At 47.7% G+C, this 17,034-nt stretch overlaps 1 protein-coding gene across 2 annotated transcripts in view; it reads left to right on the top strand.

The window, feature by feature from the left end:
• Window positions 1-17,034, top strand: part of LOC135513176 (low-density lipoprotein receptor-related protein 8-like) — a 350,237-nt gene that overhangs the window by 323,611 nt on the left and 9,592 nt on the right. For both annotated transcript variants that reach the window (XM_064935966.1, XM_064935965.1), the window contains exons 14-16: window positions 1,875-2,016; window positions 6,676-6,828; window positions 7,883-8,197. In XM_064935966.1, the coding sequence (XP_064792038.1) occupies window positions 1,875-2,016; window positions 6,676-6,828; window positions 7,883-8,197 (610 nt within the window). The remainder of the gene's footprint in view (window positions 1-1,874; window positions 2,017-6,675; window positions 6,829-7,882; window positions 8,198-17,034) is intronic.

Raw genomic sequence — 17,034 nt, 5'->3', positions numbered from 1 at the left:
AGATCTCCTCTAGAGCAGTGATGTTTTGGGGCTGTTGCTGGGCAACACGGACTTTCAACTCCCTCCAAAGATTTTCTATGGGGTTGAGATCTGGAGACTGGCTAGGCCACTCCAGGACCTTGAAATGCTTCTTACGAAGCCACTCCTTCGTTGCCCGAGGGAGATTATCAGTGGTCTTGCATGTCTTCCATTTCCTAATAATTGCTCCCACAGTTGATTTCTTCAAACCAAGCTGCTTACCTATTGAAGATTCAGTCTTCCCAGCCTGGTGCAGGTCTACAATTTTGTTTCTGGTGTCCTTTGACAGCTCTTTGGTCTTGGCCATAGTGGAGTTTGGCCATAGTGGAGTGTGACTGTTTGAAGTTGTGGACAGGTGTCTTTTATACTGATAACAAGTTCAAACAGGTGCCATTAATACAGGTAACGAGTGGAGGACAGAGGAGCCTCTTAAAGAAGTTACAGGCCTGTGAGAGCCAGAAATCTTGCTTGTTTGTAGGTGACCAAATACTTATTTTCCACCATAATTTGCAAATAAATTCATTAAAAATCTTACAATGTGATTTTCTGCTTGTGTGTTTGACTACCATTGTTAGGTCTGTCTGTCTGTCTGTCTGTCTGTCTGTCTGTCTGTCTGTCTGTCTGTCTGTCTGTCTGTCTGTCCCCCTCTCTCTCTCTCTCTGTGTGTCTCCCTCTCTCTCTTTGTGTGTGTGTCTATCGCTCTCTCTCTGTATAGCCCTCTCGATAGCTCGCTGTCTATCTCTCGATCACAATCTCGCTCTGTTCGTCTCTCGATTACAATCTCTCTGTCTCTCTCTGTCTATCTCACTATCACGATCTCTCTCTGTCTACTTCTCGATCATGATCTCTCTCTGTTTATATCTCGATCACAATCTCTGTCTGTCTCAACTATCTTATTCTCTCTCTGTCTATTTGTCTCTTTGTCTTGATCTAGCTCTCTATCTCTTCTCTCCCTCTCTGTTTCTCTCTTCTCGCTCTATCTTCATCTAAATTTCTCTGTCGCTCCTCTCTGTCGCTCCTCTCACAACTCGTTTCATGTTTGCTCGTGGTAGCAGATGGATCTAAGGTTGCCGTAGCAACCATGGAACTATCACCTCAGCCTCCGCTCATGCTGCTATGGTATCACTGGAGGACAGGCTGATAAGATGACATTCGATGAGAGACAGAGGCGAGTTGAGGGAAAGAGAAAGAGGGCGATAGACAGAAAGTAATGAAAAGTTGTAAATAGAGGTCTTATGTCTAGGGTTGGTCGGGGTCCCTGTGGACTGCTGCTGAATATTGCCCCACTGGTGATGAGTGTAGAAAAGCCATTACATTGTGTTAAATGTACTGATGGAGGTCAATGTCAACCGCTGGTGTTCCCTTATACTTGCTGGAAAGGACCTCCTTCAGTGTCTGGTGACAGGACATGATGTGGCTACGCTAGCAGAACACCTCAATAACCCTCTAGATGTTGTGGTGCTCCACGAAGTATGATAGGCTACTTAAAACTGTAGATTTTGGTGGGAGAATGTATCCAACATGTTTAGTGTTAGGATTAGATTGTATTGAACAAAACTCAAGCCAACTTTTTCCGATGTCCTCAGGACGTGGTTAGACATCCAATTTCGAAGTCACTCTTGAGCGATCTGCCTGTGTATTGACAATGACAACAATAACGGCCAATCTGTCTGCAGGCTTTGTAACAACATATATATTATTCTCCAGCTCACTTACTGTAATGTCATATCTTGATATGGTCTCTCCTGACTTACTGTGATTGCACAGCCTCCTGTCTCGCTGCCTCACGCGTCATAGAAAACAACTGCTTATGTGTTGTGGGTTGAGGACTGAACCATCCCCATGTCTCCCTGCAGGACCGTGTGTACTGGACAGACCTGGAGGATGAGGCTATCTACAGCGCTAACAGGCTAACAGGACACGATGTGGCTACGCTAGCAGAACACCTCAATAACCCTCTAGATGTTGTGGTGTTCCACGAACTACGCCAACCCAAAGGTGAGAGACAGACATGTACATGTACACACATACATGCTCATACACACAGTATTTATTTTGTATTTTGTAGTTTTTTTAATAGAACACAGGAACACTACCTGTATGTTATTTTTCCTGAGAGAAATGGGTCAAGTGTCAATATTAATGTGTGTGTCTGTCTGCGACACTGGAAAATACACTATATTTGCAAATGCATGTGTTCACCCCTTCAAATTAGTGGATTCGGCTATTTCAGTCACACCCGTTGCTGACAGGTGTATAAAATTCAGCACACAGACATGCAATCTACATAGACATACATTGGCAGTAAAATGGCCTTACTGAAGAACTCAGTGACTTTCAACATGGCACCGTCATAGGATGCCACCTTTCCAAGTCAGTTTGTCGTAGCTCGTTTGTCCTCGGTTGCAGCATTCGCTACTGAGTTCCAAACGGCCTCTGGAAGCAATGGCAGCATAAGAACTGTTCGTCGGGAACTTCATTAAATGGGTTTCCATGGCCGAGCAGCTGCACACAAGCCTAAGATCACCATCCTCAATGCCAAGCGTCGGCTAGAGTGATATAAAGCTCACCGCCATTGGACTCTGGAGCAGTGGAAACGCGTTCCCTGGAGTGATGAATCACTCTTCACCATCTGGCAGTGTGACGGAGGAATCTGGGTTTGGCGGATGCAAGGAGAACTCTACCTGCCTCAAATGCTGTAAAGTTTGGTGGAGGAGGAATAATGGTCTGGGCTATTTTTCATGGTTCGGTCTAAGCTCCTTAGTTCCAGTGAAGGGAAATCTTAACACTACAGCATACAATGACTTTCTAGATGATTCTGTGCTTCCAACTTTGTGGCAACAGTTTGGAGAAGGCCCTTTCCTGTTTCAGCATGACAATGCCCCGTGCGCAAAGCAAAGTCCATACAGAAATGGCTTTTCGATTTCGGCGTGGAATAACTTGAACACCTGTGGGATGAATTGGAAAGCTGACTGCGGACCAGGCCTCATTGTCCAACATCAGTGCCCAACCTCACTAATGCTCTTGTGGCTGAATGGAAGCAAGTCCCCACAGCAATGTTCCAACATCTAGCGGAAAGCCTTCCCAGAAGAGTGGAGGTTGTTATATCAACTGTGTGTGAAAACCTTGTGAAGACTTACAGAGACCTCTGTCATTGCCAACAAAGGGTATATAACAAAATATTGAGATAAACTTTTGTTATTGACCAAATACTTATTTTCCACCATAATTTGCAAATTAATTCATTAAAAATCCTACAATGTGATTTTATGGATTCTTTTTCTCATTTTGTCTGTCATAGTTGAAGTGTACCTATGATGAAAAGTACAGGCCTCTCTCATCTTTTTAAGTGGGAGAACTTGCACAATTGGTGGCTGACTAAATATTTTTTTGCCCCACTGTGAATAAATTAACTAGTGCTGTAGAGTTAGACTGTGTCCCAAATGGCGCCCCGTTCCCTATGTATTTGTCCTGGTCAAAAGTAGTGCACTATAAAGGGAATAGGTTGTCTTTTCAGACACAACCTTGGTTTCTCAAGCATCTCTAAAGTGAAATATTCATCATAGAGCTACTTCTGCAGGTTTCATTACCCTATTCTCTCTGTCTTGCTTTGGCACTCTCCCTCTCTGTTAGCCTCTCTAGCTGTCTCTCTGTTAGCCTCTCTAGCTGTCTCTCTGTTAGCCTCTCTAGCTGTCTCTCTGTCAGTCTCTCCCTCTCTGTCAGCCTCTCTAGCTGTCTCTCTGTCAGTCTCTCCCTCTCTGTCAGTCTCTCTAGCTGTCTCTCTGTCAGTCTCTCAAGCTGTCTCTCTATCAGTCAATCCCTCTCTGTCAGCCTCTCTAGCTCTCTCTGTCAGTCTCTACCTCTCTGTCAGTCTCTCTAGCTGTCTCTCTGTCAGCCTCTCTAGCTGTCTCTCTGTCAGTCTCTCCCTCTCTGTCAGCCTCTCTAGCTGTCTCTCTGTCAGTCTCTACCTCTCTGTCAGTCTCTCTAGCTGTCTCTCTGTCAGTCTCTCTAGTTGTCTCTCTGTCAGTCTCTCCCTCTCTGTCAGTCTTTCTAGCTGTCTCTCTGTCACCTTCTCTAGCTGTCTCTCTGTCAGCCTCTCTAGCTGTCTCTCTGTCAGTCTCTCCCTATCTGCCAGTCTCTCTAGCTGTCTCTCTGTCAGCCTCTCAAGCTGTCTCTCTGTCAGCCTCTCTAGCTGTCTCTCTGTCAGTCTCTCCCTCTCTGTCAGTCTCGCACCCTCTCTGTCAGTCTCTCCCTCTCTGTCAGTCTCTCTAGCTGTCTCTCTCTCAGCCTCTCTAGCTGTCTCTCTGTCAGTCTCTCCCTCTCTACCAGTCTCTCCCTCTCTGTCAGTCTCTCTGGCTGTCTCTCTGTCAGTCTCTCCCTCTCTGTCAGTCTCTCCCTCTCTGTCAGTCTCTTCCTCTCTGTCAGTCTCTTCCTCTCTGTCAGTCTCTCTAGCTGTCTCTGTCAGTCTCTCCCTCTCTGTCAGCCTCTCCCTCTCTGTCAACCTCTCTAGCTGTCTTTCTGTCAGTCTCTCCCTCTCTGTCAGTCTCTGTCTCTCTGTCAGTCTCTCTAGCTGTCTCTCTGTCAGCCTCTCCCTCTCTTTAAGTCTCTCTAGCTGTCTCTCTGTCAGCCTCTCTAGCTGTCTCTCTGTCAGTCTCTCCCTCTCCGCCAGTCTCTAGCTGTCTCTCTGTCAGCCTCTCAAGCTGTCTCTCTGTCAGCCTCTCTAGCTGTCTCTCTGTCAGTCTCTCCCTCTCTATCACTCTCTCCCTCTCTGTCAGTCTCTCCCTCTCTGTCAGTCTCTCTAGCTATCTCTCTATGTCTCTCTAGCTGTCTCTCTGTCAGCCTCTCTAGCTGTCTCTCTGTCAGTCTCTCCCTGTCTATCAGTCTCTCCCTCTTTGTCAGTCTCTCCCTCTCTGTCAGTCTCTCTAGCTGTCTCTCTCTCAGTCTCTCGCTGTCTCTGTCAGCCTCTCTAGCTGTCTCTCTGTCAGTCTCTCCCTCTCTGTCAGTCTCTCCCTCTCTGTCAGTCTCTCCCTCTCTATCATTCTCTCCCTCTCTGTCAGTCTCTCTAGCTGTCTCTCTGTCAGTCTCGCTAGCTGTCTCTCTGTCAGTCTCTAGCTGTCTCTGTGTCAGTCTCTCCCTCTCTGTCAGTCTCTCTAGCTGTCTCTCTGTCAGTCTCTCCCTCTCTCTCAGTCTCTCTAGCTGTCTCACTGCCAGGCTCTCTAGCTGTCTCTCTGTTAGCCTCTCTAGCTGTCTCTCTGTCAGTCTCTCCCTCTCTGTCAGTCTCTCCCTCTCTGTCAGTCTCTCTAGCTGTCTCTCTATCAGTCTCTCTAGCTGTCTCTCTGTCAGCCTCTCTAGCTGTCTCTCTAGCTGTCTCTCTGTTTGCCTCTCTAGCTGTCTCTCTGTCAGTCTCTCACTCTCTCTCTCTCTCTCTCTCTGTCTCTCTCTCTGTCTCTCCCTCTGTCTCTCTCTCGCTCTCTTTCTCTCTCTCACTCTCTCCCTCTCTCTCTCTCTGTCTCTCTCTCTCTCTCTGTCTCTCCCTCTCTCTCTCTCTCTCTCTCTCGCTCTCTCTCTCACTCTCTCTCTCTATCTCTCTCTATCTCTCTCACTGTCTCTCTCTCTCTCTGTCTCTCCCTCTCTCTCTCTCTCTCGCTCTCTATCTCTGTTTCTCTCTCACTGTCTCTCTCACTGTCTCTCTCTCTCTCTGTCTCTCCCTCTCTCTCTGTCTCTCTCTCTCTGTCTCTCCCTCTCTCTCTCTGTCTCTCTCTCTCTCTCTGTCTCTCCCTCTCTCTCTCTGTCTCTCCCTCTCTCTCTGTCTCTCCCTCTCTCTCTCTCTCTTTCTCTCTCTCTCTCTCTCTCTTTCTCTCTCTCACTCTCTCTCTCTCGTGTTAGAAGAACTATTTTCATAACACGTAACAACAGATCATTCACCTACAGATCGGGTTTTGATTGTAAATGGTTCTATTTCCATATCCTGTTCTAAGATCACATCCTGTTCTAAGATCACATCCTGTTCTAAGATCACATCCTGTTCTAAGATCACATCCTGTTCTAAGATCACATCCTGTTCTAAGGCTTTTTTAAATCTACACATTTCAGGAAGACTTCAGGAAGACTTTCTTTGCTTTCCTTCTCAGCTTTTCCTTTCGTCTTATTTTCTTTGTCAGTGTGAGCTGAACTTTGAAGCTGAGTTTCTGTGGTAGTAGTACGTCTATCTCCAGAAGAACTGAGGGAAGAGGAGTATTGCAACATCTCTGCAGTGTTTGCAACATCCTCTTGTATAACAGCACATATCCCATTCCTTAGTATCGGCCTCCTCCCCCCCATCTCCTCTGCAGTGTTGGGGACATAAAAGCTGTTTCTCTAGTTCCTGGAAGCACAGTTAGGAGAACAGGAGGCATTTTAAAGTCAGTTTTAGACCTCGCGAGGTGTGTGCAGCCTTTTATGGTTGGAAGGAGGGAAGGGAGATGTTCTGTTATGTACCTTAGCACTGCTAGCTTTTGGACATAATATTTAATCTTATTTTAGGAAACATAGAGAGGCTTTCCAACCATGTCTTTGTACCGTAACAGTCATATTTAGTCAATGAATATTATGAGTGCCTGACAGTCGTATTACTGTGTGATATGTCTCTGTTGTCTCTTCCTGTCTCTTCCTGTCTAGCTCCAGACAGCTGTAACATGGGCAGTCTACCTAACGGGGGCTGTGAGTACCTGTGTCTTAAAGCCCCCCAGATCACTGACCACTCCCCCAAGTACACCTGTGCCTGCCCGGATGGCATGGAGCTGGGACCAGGCATGAGACGATGTGCCATAGGTAAACTGTTTAAAACGTGTTACACCCTTTCCTTTCCCCACTGTGCCGTAGGTAAACTGTTTAAAATGTGTTACACCCTTTCCCTTCCCCACTGTGCCATAGGTAAACTGTTTAAAATGTGTTACACCCTTTCCCTTCCCCACTGTGCCGTAGGTAAACTGTTTCAAACGTGTTACACCCTTTCCCTTCCCCACTGTGCCGTAGGTAAACTGTTTAAAATGTGTTACACCCTTTCCCTTCCCCACTGTGCCGTAGGTAAACTGTTTAAAACGTGTTACACCCTTTCCCTTCCCCACTGTGCCGTAGGTAAACTGTTTAAAACGTGTTACACCCTTTCCCTTCCCCACTGTGCCGTAGGTAAACTGTTTAAAACGTGTTACACCCTTTCCCTTCCCCACTGTGCCGTAGGTAAACTGTTTAAAACGCGTTACATTCTTTCCCATTTGACTCCTCTCCCACACGATAACAGATCCATTTCAATGTTCCACTTGCCAATTAATCTCATTCTCAATTAGCCCTTGCTCACTGTCAATCTGAGCCTTATAATGACCTCCATTATCTCTCTGGCTGTTCCATTCCTGTCCTGTCCTCCCTTGGGAACGCTCTGTCTATTGTATGGCTGTTTCATTCTTGTCCTCTCCTCCCTCTGGAGACTCTGTGTCTGGAGGTACACAGGTGGGTTGTCGCAGTGCTGTCCCCAGAAAGAGAGAGGGATGAGGGATGAACACAGGCCACCAGGCAGCCTGCCTGCACTGCAGATCCTCTGTACCAGAAAGGGGAGGGTGTACACACTCTCACTCACTCAGAATAAATAGAAACTGAATAACTTCAAACGGATGTATTCCCTCTGCCGGTGCTCTTCTACAAGCATGTTATGGCTTTAAGTGCAGAGAAGGCAGTTTTGAGTAGTTCAGACCCACTTCTGTTGATGTCTGTCCATGTAAACTATGGAGCGCTCGCTGTCTGTTTACAAGGAAAGACTTGTCTGTGCTGTCAGTTGATCTGCCAGCCTGATAACTCTAGTATCTATGTTTGATCCCTTCTCTCCTTGCAGTCAAACCCAAGACAACCACATCAGCTCCGACCACAGCCACCAGCACTACCACTGCAACTCCTACCACAACCACCACCCCAGCAACCACAACTACCAATCCAACCACAGGTGCTACTAAAACCACCTCCACAGCTACAGAACCAACCACAGCCACACGGTGGACCGCAGTTCCTTCGACGTCCTCCCTTCCTCCTCCCCCCAGAACAACAGCTTCGTGGAGGACCCCTCCCTCCACCTCTGGCCCCCGCTCCACTTCCACACCCCCTCTACTGCCCAACAACATCCAGAGAGAGAACGCTAACCTCTCCCACCACTGTAAGTGGCTTTCAGACTGTGTGTATCAAAATGTGTCTTGTACAATGTGCCTTAGTGCTGAGGTACACACTCTCCCATTAAATATTCCTCCTTCCCACTCCCCCCCTCTCTACCTGTGACAGACAATGTGAGGTTGTAATGACACACAGTGTGTAGTGACAGACAGTGTGTAGTGACAGACAGTGTGTAATGACAGACAGTGTGTAGTGACAGACAGTGTGTAGTGACAGACAGTGTGTAGTGACAGACAGTGTGTAATAACAGACAGTGTGTAGTGACAGACAGTGTGTAGTGACAGACAGTGTGTAATGACAGACAGTGTGTAGTGACAGACAGTGTGTAGTGACAGACAGTGTGTAGTGTGTAATGACAGACAGTGTGTAGTGTGTAATGACAGACAGTGTGTAGTGACAGACAGTGTGTAGTGTGTGATGACAGACAGTGTGTAGTGACAGACAGTGTGTAGTGACAGACAGTGTGTAATGACAGACAGTGTGTAATGACAGACAGTGTGTAGTGACAGACAGTGTGTAATGACAGACAGTGTGTAATGACAGACAGTGTGTAGTGACAGACAGTGTGTAGTGACAGACAGTGTGTAGTGACAGACAGTGTGTAGTGACAGACAGTGTGTAGTGTGTGATGACAGACAGTGTGTAGTGACAGACAGTGTGTAGTGACAGACAGTGTGTAGTGACAGACAGTGTGTAATGACTGACAGTGTGTAGTGTGTGATGACAGACAGTGTGTAGTGACAGACAGTGTGTAGTGTGTAATGACAGACAGTGTGTAGTGACAGACAGTGTGTAATGACCCAGTGTGTAGTGACAGACAGTGTGTAGTGTGTGATGACAGACAGTGTGTAGTGCCAGACAGTGTGTAGTGCCAGACAGTGTGTAATGACAGACAGTGTGTAGTGACAGACAGTGTGTAGTGCCAGACAGTGTGTAGTGACAGACAGTGTGTAGTGCCAGACAGTGTGTAGTGACAGACAGTGTGTAGTGCCAGACAGTGTGTAGTGCCAGACAGTGTGTAATGACAGACAGTGTGTAGTGACAGACAGTGTGTAGTGCCAGACAGTGTGTAGTGACAGACAGTGTGTAGTGCCAGACAGTGTGTAGTGACAGACAGTGTGTAGTGCCAGACAGTGTGTAGTGCCAGACAGTGTGTAGTGACAGACAGTGTGTAATGACAGACGGTGTGTAATGACAGACAGTGTGTAGTGACAGACAGTGTGTAGTGACAGACAGTGTGTAGTGACAGACAGTGTGTAATGACAGACAGTGTGTAGTGACAGACAGTGTGTAGTGCCAGACAGTGTGTAGTGCCAGACAGTGTGTAATGACAGACAGTGTGTAGTGACAGACAGTGTGTAGTGACAGACAGTGTGTAGTGACAGACAGTGTGTAGTGTGTGATGACAGACAGTGTGTAGTGTGTGATGACAGACAGAGTGTAGTGCCAGACATTGTGTAGTGTGTGATGACAGACAGTGTGTAGTGCCAGACAGTGTGTAGTGTGTGATGACAGACAGTGTGTAGTGCCAGACAGTGTGTAGTGTGTGATGACAGACAGTGTGTAGTGCCAGACAGTGTGTAGTGTGTGATGACATACAGTGTGTAGTGTGTAGTGACAGACAGTGTGTAGTGTGTGATGACAGACAGTGTGTAGTGCCAGACAGTGTGTAGTGTGTGATGACAGACAGTGTGTAGTGACAGACAGTGTGTAGTGTGTGATGACAGACAGTGTGTAGTGCCAGACAGTGTGTAGTGTGTGATGACAGACAGTGTGTAGTGCCAGACAGTGTGTAGTGTGTGATGACAGACAGTGTGTGATGACAGACAGTGTGTAGTGTGTGATGACAGACAGTGTGTAGTGTGTGATGACAGACAGTGTGAGTGTGTAGTGACAGACAGTGTGTAGTGTGTAGTGCCAGACAGTGTGTAGTGTGTGATGACAGACAGTGTGTAGTGACAGACAGTGTGTAGTGTGTGATGACAGACAGTGTGTAGTGCCAGACAGTGTGTAGTGTGTGATGACAGACAGTGTGTAGTGACAGACAGTGTGTAGTGTGTGATGACAGACAGTGTGTAGTGCCAGACAGTGTGTAGTGTGTGATGACAGACAGTGTGTAGTGCCAGACAGTGTGTAGTGTGTGATGACAGACAGTGTGTGATGACAGACAGTGTGTAGTGTGTGATGACAGACAGTGTGTAGTGTGTGATGACAGACAGTGTGAGTGTGTAGTGACAGACAGTGTGTAGTGTGTAGTGCCAGACAGTGTGTAGTGTGTGATGACAGACAGTGTGTGATGACAGACAGTGTGTAGTGTGTGATGACAGACAGTGTGAGTGTGTAGTGACAGACAGTGTGTAGTGTGTAGTGCCAGACAGTGTGTAGTGTGTGATGACAGACAGTGTGTGATGACAGACAGTGTGTAGTGTGTGATGACAGACAGTGTGTGATGACAGACAGTGTGAGTGTGTAATGACAGACAGTGTGTAGTGTGTGATGACAGACAGTGTGTAGTGACAGACAGTGTGTAGTGTGTGATGACAGACAGTATGTAGTGTGTGATGACAGACAGTGTGTAGTGTGTAGTGCCAGACAGTGTGTAGTGTGTGATGACAGACAGTGTGTAGTGACAGACAGTGTGTAGTGTGTGATGACAGACAGTGTGTAGTGTGTGATGACAGACAGTGTGAGTGTGTAATGACAGACTAGGCCACTCTCCTCAGTGTACGAGAGTACACTGTCTCTCTCTCTCTTTTATGTCCTCTCAACCAAGCTTGAAAACAACAATGAAACAACAATGAATTGAAACAACAATGAAAATGTCATAAATAATACTTACATTAAGTGTTTATTTTAACTGATTGAGTTGTGTTTCCAAGGCCATCTGTTTTCAGACAGAAAAGACAGTTGTGATGATAGTTGAAACAATATAAGATGTTTATGCTGGAAGCTTTTTCAGATCTGTGTGCTTGACAGACAAAGAATAACAGCAGAATAGATAAACCACTGTACTCACACACCCTTCTCTGCAATGTAGTGGAAATCAATGATTCAACTTATAGCAGTTTCATCTGGCTCTTTCAGCTTACTCTTGATAAAGAAAGCAAATCACACTGGATGAAGACACTCACAGTTTTATATATATATATATAGTTATCACAGTTATACACAGTTATATATATATATATATATTTATCACAGTTATACACAGTTATATATATATATAGTTATCACAGTTATACACAGTTAACTATATATATATATATATATATATATATATATATATATATATATATACAGTACTCTCCCATATAGCCCAGGTGATGGTAAAGCACCCAGTACTCTCCCATATAACCCAGGTGATGGTAAAGCACCCAGTACTCTCCCATATAGCCCAGGTGATGGTAAAGCACCCAGTACTCTCCCATATAACCCAGGTGATGGTAAAGCACCCAGTACTCTCCCATATAACCCAGGTGATGGTAAAGCACCCAGTACTCTCCCATATAACCCAGGTGATGGTAAAGCACCCAGTACTCTCCCATATAACCCAGGTGATGCTAAAGCACCCAGTACTCTCCCATATAACCCAGGTGATGGTAAAGCACCCAGTACTCTCCCATATAACCCAGGGGATGGTAAAGCACCCAGTACTCTCCCATATAACCCAGGTGATGGTAAAGCACCCAGTACTCTCCCATATAACCCAGGTGATGGTAAAGCACCCAGTACTCTCCCATATAGCCCAGGTGATGGTAAAGCACCCAGTACTCTCCCATATAGCCCAGGTGATAGAGCCAGAGTGTGTAATGAACGTATCTGAGAAGTTTTAATATTGATGAGTGTGTGTAGTTATTTATGAGAAGCACAGCGAGCATCGCAGGATTTGTCCATTAAAGATGAGCAACAGAACCACACTGGGTTAAATGATGGATGTGTAACGACTTTCCTCTGTTGAAGGAGGAACGGACCAAAATGCAGCGTGGTGGTTACTCATGTTTATTGAAGAAAATGACTAGACAATGAAAATACTGAAATGTATGAAAATAACAGACGGAAACGTGAAAAAACTATACAGCCTGTCTGGTGAAACATAAACACAGAGACAGGAACAATCACCCACCAAACACTCAAAGAATATGGCTGCCTAAATATGGTTCCCAATCAGAGACAACGATAATCACCTGACTCTGATTGAGAACCGCCTCAGGCAACCATAGACTATGCTAGATACCCCCACTAAACCCCAAGACAAAAACACACCACAAAAACCCATGTCACACCCTGGCCTGACCGAATAAATGAAGAATAAACATAATATATTTCGACCAGGGCGTGACAAGCATGGCACAGTGGAGCATAGAGCAGGGGGAAAACAAGGGATAGGAGAGAGAGAGAGACTAAGGATGAAAGGAAGAGGGTTAGAAAGTAGTAAACAGAGAATAAAGGATAAAACATCCTGCTATTACACAACAAACAGTTGGTAGGGGGGGGGGCAGTCAGAATGGATCAAGTGAATGTGCACAACAGTAAAACCCCTCCCTTATAATCATACCCCATAATGAAAAGCACTCCCTCTTCAGCCTTTCAGTTCTCCTCATTCCACAGTTCCTACCTCCAGGGCCAGTTCTTTCATAACATGTTTAATAAGATTTGATTAATCCCCCTTTGGAGTCTTAGTGCCTATTGGACGTCAGTCATGCTTTGTGACCATTACAGTTAATCCACTTTCGCTGAGTAAGACACTACTGTATCAGGCTCTCACTCACCAGCTGAGTGTCCAAATCAAATCAAATTGTATTTGTCACATGCTTGGTAAACAACAGGTGTAGACTAACAGTGAAATGCTTACTGACGGGCCCTTTCCAACAATACGGAGACAAGCATAGAAACAATTATGTGAAAAATAATAGTGTGTGTGTCTGTGTGTGTGGGCGTGTGTGTGTGTGACAGACTTTGGTCATTGATGATCTGATCTTGTGGAGGCTAACAGAATGCTACTATTGTGATATGCTCTGTTTATCTCCAAGGCTAGGTTCCATTATATGGGGATAATTACAGTGTTGCTATTGGCCCAACATGAGGCTGGATTTATCCTGGGGAAAGGCTGAGCACAACACAAACCTGGGTTGGAGGTGAATGGGAGATGGGGGAGACAGCGGAACAAGGAACCATTAGACAAGACACAGGAGAGAGGGAGGGAATAATGGAGGGATAGGAAGGAGGCATGGCCTCTTGCAGAGAGAATGGCAGGAGGAAGGAGGGCACGGTCTCTAGTAGAGAGAATGGCAGGAGGAAGGAGGGCACGGCCTCTAGTAGAGAGAATGGCAGGAGGAAGGAGGAATGGCCTCTAGCAGAGAGAATGGCAGGAGGAAGGAGGGCACGGCCTCCAGCAGAGAGAATGGCCGGAGGATGGAGGGCACGGTCTCCAGCAGAGAGAATGGCAGGAGGAAGGAGGGCACGGCCTCCAGCAGAGAGAATGGCAGGAGGAAGGAGGCACGGCCTCTAGCAGAGAGAATGGCAGGAGGAAGGAGGCACCGCATCTAGCAGAGAGATTGGCAGGAGGAAGGAGGGCACGGCCTCTAGTAGAGAGAATGGCAGGAGGAAGGAGGCATGGCCTCTAGCAGAGAGAATGGCAGGAGGAAGGCGGGCATGGCCTCTAGCAGAGAGAATGGCAGGAGGAAGGAGGACACGGCCTCTAGTAGAGAGAATGGCAGGAGGAAGGAGGGCACGGCCTCTAGTAGAGAGAATGGCAGGAGGAAGGAGGCACGGCCTCTAGCAGAGAGAATGGCAGGAGGAAGGAGGGCACGGCCTCTAGCAGAGAGAATGGCAGGAGGAAGGAAGCATGGCCTCTAGTAGAGAGAATGGCAGGAGGAAGGAGGCATGGCCTCTAGTAGAGAGAATGGCAGGAGGAAGGAGGCATGGCCTCTAGTAGAGAGAATGGCAGGAGGAAGGAGGCACAGCTTCGAGCAGAGAGAATGGCAGGAGGAAGGAGAGGTGTTTAAAGGCCCAATGCATTTTATTTTTCTCTATCAAATCATTTCTGGGTATTAATTAAATAATGATAAAACATTTACTAAAATAGCTTCTTAGCAAAGAGCAATTTCTCAAGCAAGAATTTTGATAGGACTGTCTGGGAGTAGTTTAAGTGAATGGCCTAATTGGACGAGCTTAATGGGAGGGATTGTAACCTAAAGACAAGCTGTTATTGGTAGAGAGGTTTGAAACTCTCTTTGTTATTGTTCTATTAACTTATATCGCCTGGTGTTGTTGCCAGGCAGGCCAAAACTCCATCCCACCAAAACAGCTCTTACACTGAAACAGTATTATCATTGTTTAAAAAATTTCACAATTTTGTGGAAATATATATACACAACACATGAAAATGATGTTTTGCACTGCAGTAGGCCTTTAACTGTGTCTCACTTTCTTCTTAACACTTTGTCTTACTCTTTATTCTTATTTTTGTCAATCTGCTCTCTCTCTCCCCCTCTCTCTTTTTCTTTTCCTCCCCCTCTCGCTGTCTCTCTCTCACTCTCCCTCCCCCCTCTCTCTTTCTCTTTTCCTCCCCCTCTCGCTGTCTCTCTCTCTTTCCCTCCCCCCTCTCTCTTTCTCTTCTCCCCCCCTCTCGCTGTCTCTCTCTCTCCCTCCCCCTCTCTATTTCTCTTTCCTCCCACTCTCGCTGTCTCTCTCTCTCTTTCCCTCCCTCTCTCTCTCTCTCTCTTCCCCCTCTCGCTGTCTCTCTCCCTCCCCCCTCTCTCTCTCTTTCCCTCCCCCCTCTCTCTTTCTCTTTTCCTCCCCCTCTCACTGTCTCTCTCTTTCCCTTCCCCCCTCTCTTTCCCTCCCCCTCTCTCTCTCTATATCTCCCTCCCCCTCTCTCTCTTTCCCTCCCCCTTCTCTCTCTTTCTTTCCCTCCCCCTCTCTCTTTCTCTTTTCCTCCCCCTCTCACTGTCTCTCTCTCTCCCTCCCCCTCTCTCTTTCTCTTTTCCTCCCCCTCTCTCTCTCCCTCCCCCCTCCCCCTCTCTCTTTCCCTCCCCCCTCTCTCTCTCTTTCCCCCTCTCGCTGTCTCTCTCCCTCCCTCCCCCTCTCTCTCTCTTTCCCTCCCCCTCTCTCTTTCTCTTTTCCTCCCCTCTCACTCTCTCTCCCTCCCCCTCTCTCTTTCTCTTTTCCTCCCCCTCTCACTGTCTCTTTCCCTCCCCCTCTCTCTCTCTCTTTCCCTCCCCCTCTCTCTTTCTCTTTTCCTCCCCCTCTCACTCTCTCTCTCTTTCCCTTCCCCCTCTCTCTTTCCCTCCCCCTCTCTCTCTCTTCCCTCCCCCTCTCTCTTTCTCTTTTCCTCCCCCTCTCACTGTCTCTCTCTTTCCCTTCCCCCTCTCTCTTTCCCTCCCCCTCTCTCTCTCTCTTCCCTCCCCCATCTCTCTTTCTCTTTTCCTCCCCCTCTCACTGTCTCTCTCTTTCCCTTCCCCCCTCTCTCTTTCCCTCCCCCTCTCTCTCTCTCTCCCACCCCCTCTATCTCTCTCTTTCCCTCCCCCTCTCTCTTTCTCTTTTCCTCCCCCTCTCACTGTCTCTCTCTCTCCCTCCTCCTCCTCTCTCTTTCTCTTTTCCTCCCCTCTCTCTCTCCCTCCCCCCTCCCCCTCTCTCTTTCCCTCCCCCCCTCTCTCTCTCTCTCCCTCCCCCTCTCTCTTTCTCTTTTCCTCCCCCTCTCACTGTCTCTCTCTTTCCCTTCCCCCCTCTCTCTTTCCCTTCCCCCTCTCTCTCTCTCTCTCTCTCCCTCCCCCCCTCTCTCTCTCTCTCCCTCCCCCTCTCTCTTTCTCTTTTCCTCCCCCTCTCACTGTCTCTTTCCCTCCCCCTCTCTCTTTCTCTTTTCTTCCCCCTCTCTCGCTCTCTCTTTCCCTTCCCCCTCCCTCTTTCCCTCCCCCCCTCTCTCTCTCTTTCTCTCCCCCTCTCTCTTTCCCTCCCCCTCTCTCTCTCTCTCTCTTTCCCTCCCCCTCTCTCTTTCTCTTTTCCTCCCCCTCTCACTGTCTCTCTCTTTCCCTTCCCCCCTCTCTCTTTCCCTACCCCCCTCTCTCTCTCTCTTTCCCCCCCCCCTCTCTCTTTCTCTTTTCCTCCCCTTCTCACTGTCTCTCTCTTTCCCTTCCCCCTCTCTCTTTCCCTCCCCCTCTCTCTCTCTTTCCCTCCCCCCGCTCTCTTTCTCTTTTCCTCCCCCTCTCACTGTCTCTCTCTTCCCTTCCCCCTCTCTCTTTCCCTCCCCCTCTCTCTCTCTCTCTCTCTTTCCTCCCCCTCTCTCTTTCTCTTTTCCTCCCCCTCTCACTGTCTCTCTCTTTCCCTCCCCCTCTCTCATTCCCTCCCCTCTCTCTCTCTCTCTCTCTCTTTCCCTCCCCCTCTCTCTTTCTCTTTTCCTCCCCCTCTCACTGTCTCTCTCTTTCCCTTCCCCCTCTCTCTTTCCCTTCCCCCCTCTCTCTTTCCCTCCCCCCTCTCTCTCTCTCTCTCTCTTTCCCTCCCCCTCTCTCTTTCTCTTTTCCTCCCCCTCTCACTGTCTCTCTCTTTCCCTCCCCCTCTCTCATTCCCTCCCCCTCTCTCTCTCTCTCTCTCTCTTTCCCTCCCCCTCTCTCTTTCTCTTTTCCTCCCCCTCTCACTGTCTCTCTCTTTCCCTTCCCCCCTCTCTCTTTCCCCCCCCCCCTCTCTCTCTCTCTTTCCCTCCCCCTCTCTCTTTCTCTTTTCCTCCCCTTCTCACTGTCTCACTCTTTCCCTCCCCCCTCTCTCTCTCTCTTCCCTCCCCCTCTCTCTTTCTCTTTTTCTCCCCCTCTCACTGTCTCTCTCTCTTTC

This window comes from Oncorhynchus masou, chromosome 24 (genome assembly GCF_036934945.1).
Source record: "Oncorhynchus masou masou isolate Uvic2021 chromosome 24, UVic_Omas_1.1, whole genome shotgun sequence".
NCBI lineage: Eukaryota > Metazoa > Chordata > Actinopteri > Salmoniformes > Salmonidae > Oncorhynchus > Oncorhynchus masou.
The sequence above is the reverse complement of the archived record's forward strand: the minus strand, read 5'-3'. Positions and strand labels throughout refer to the sequence as shown.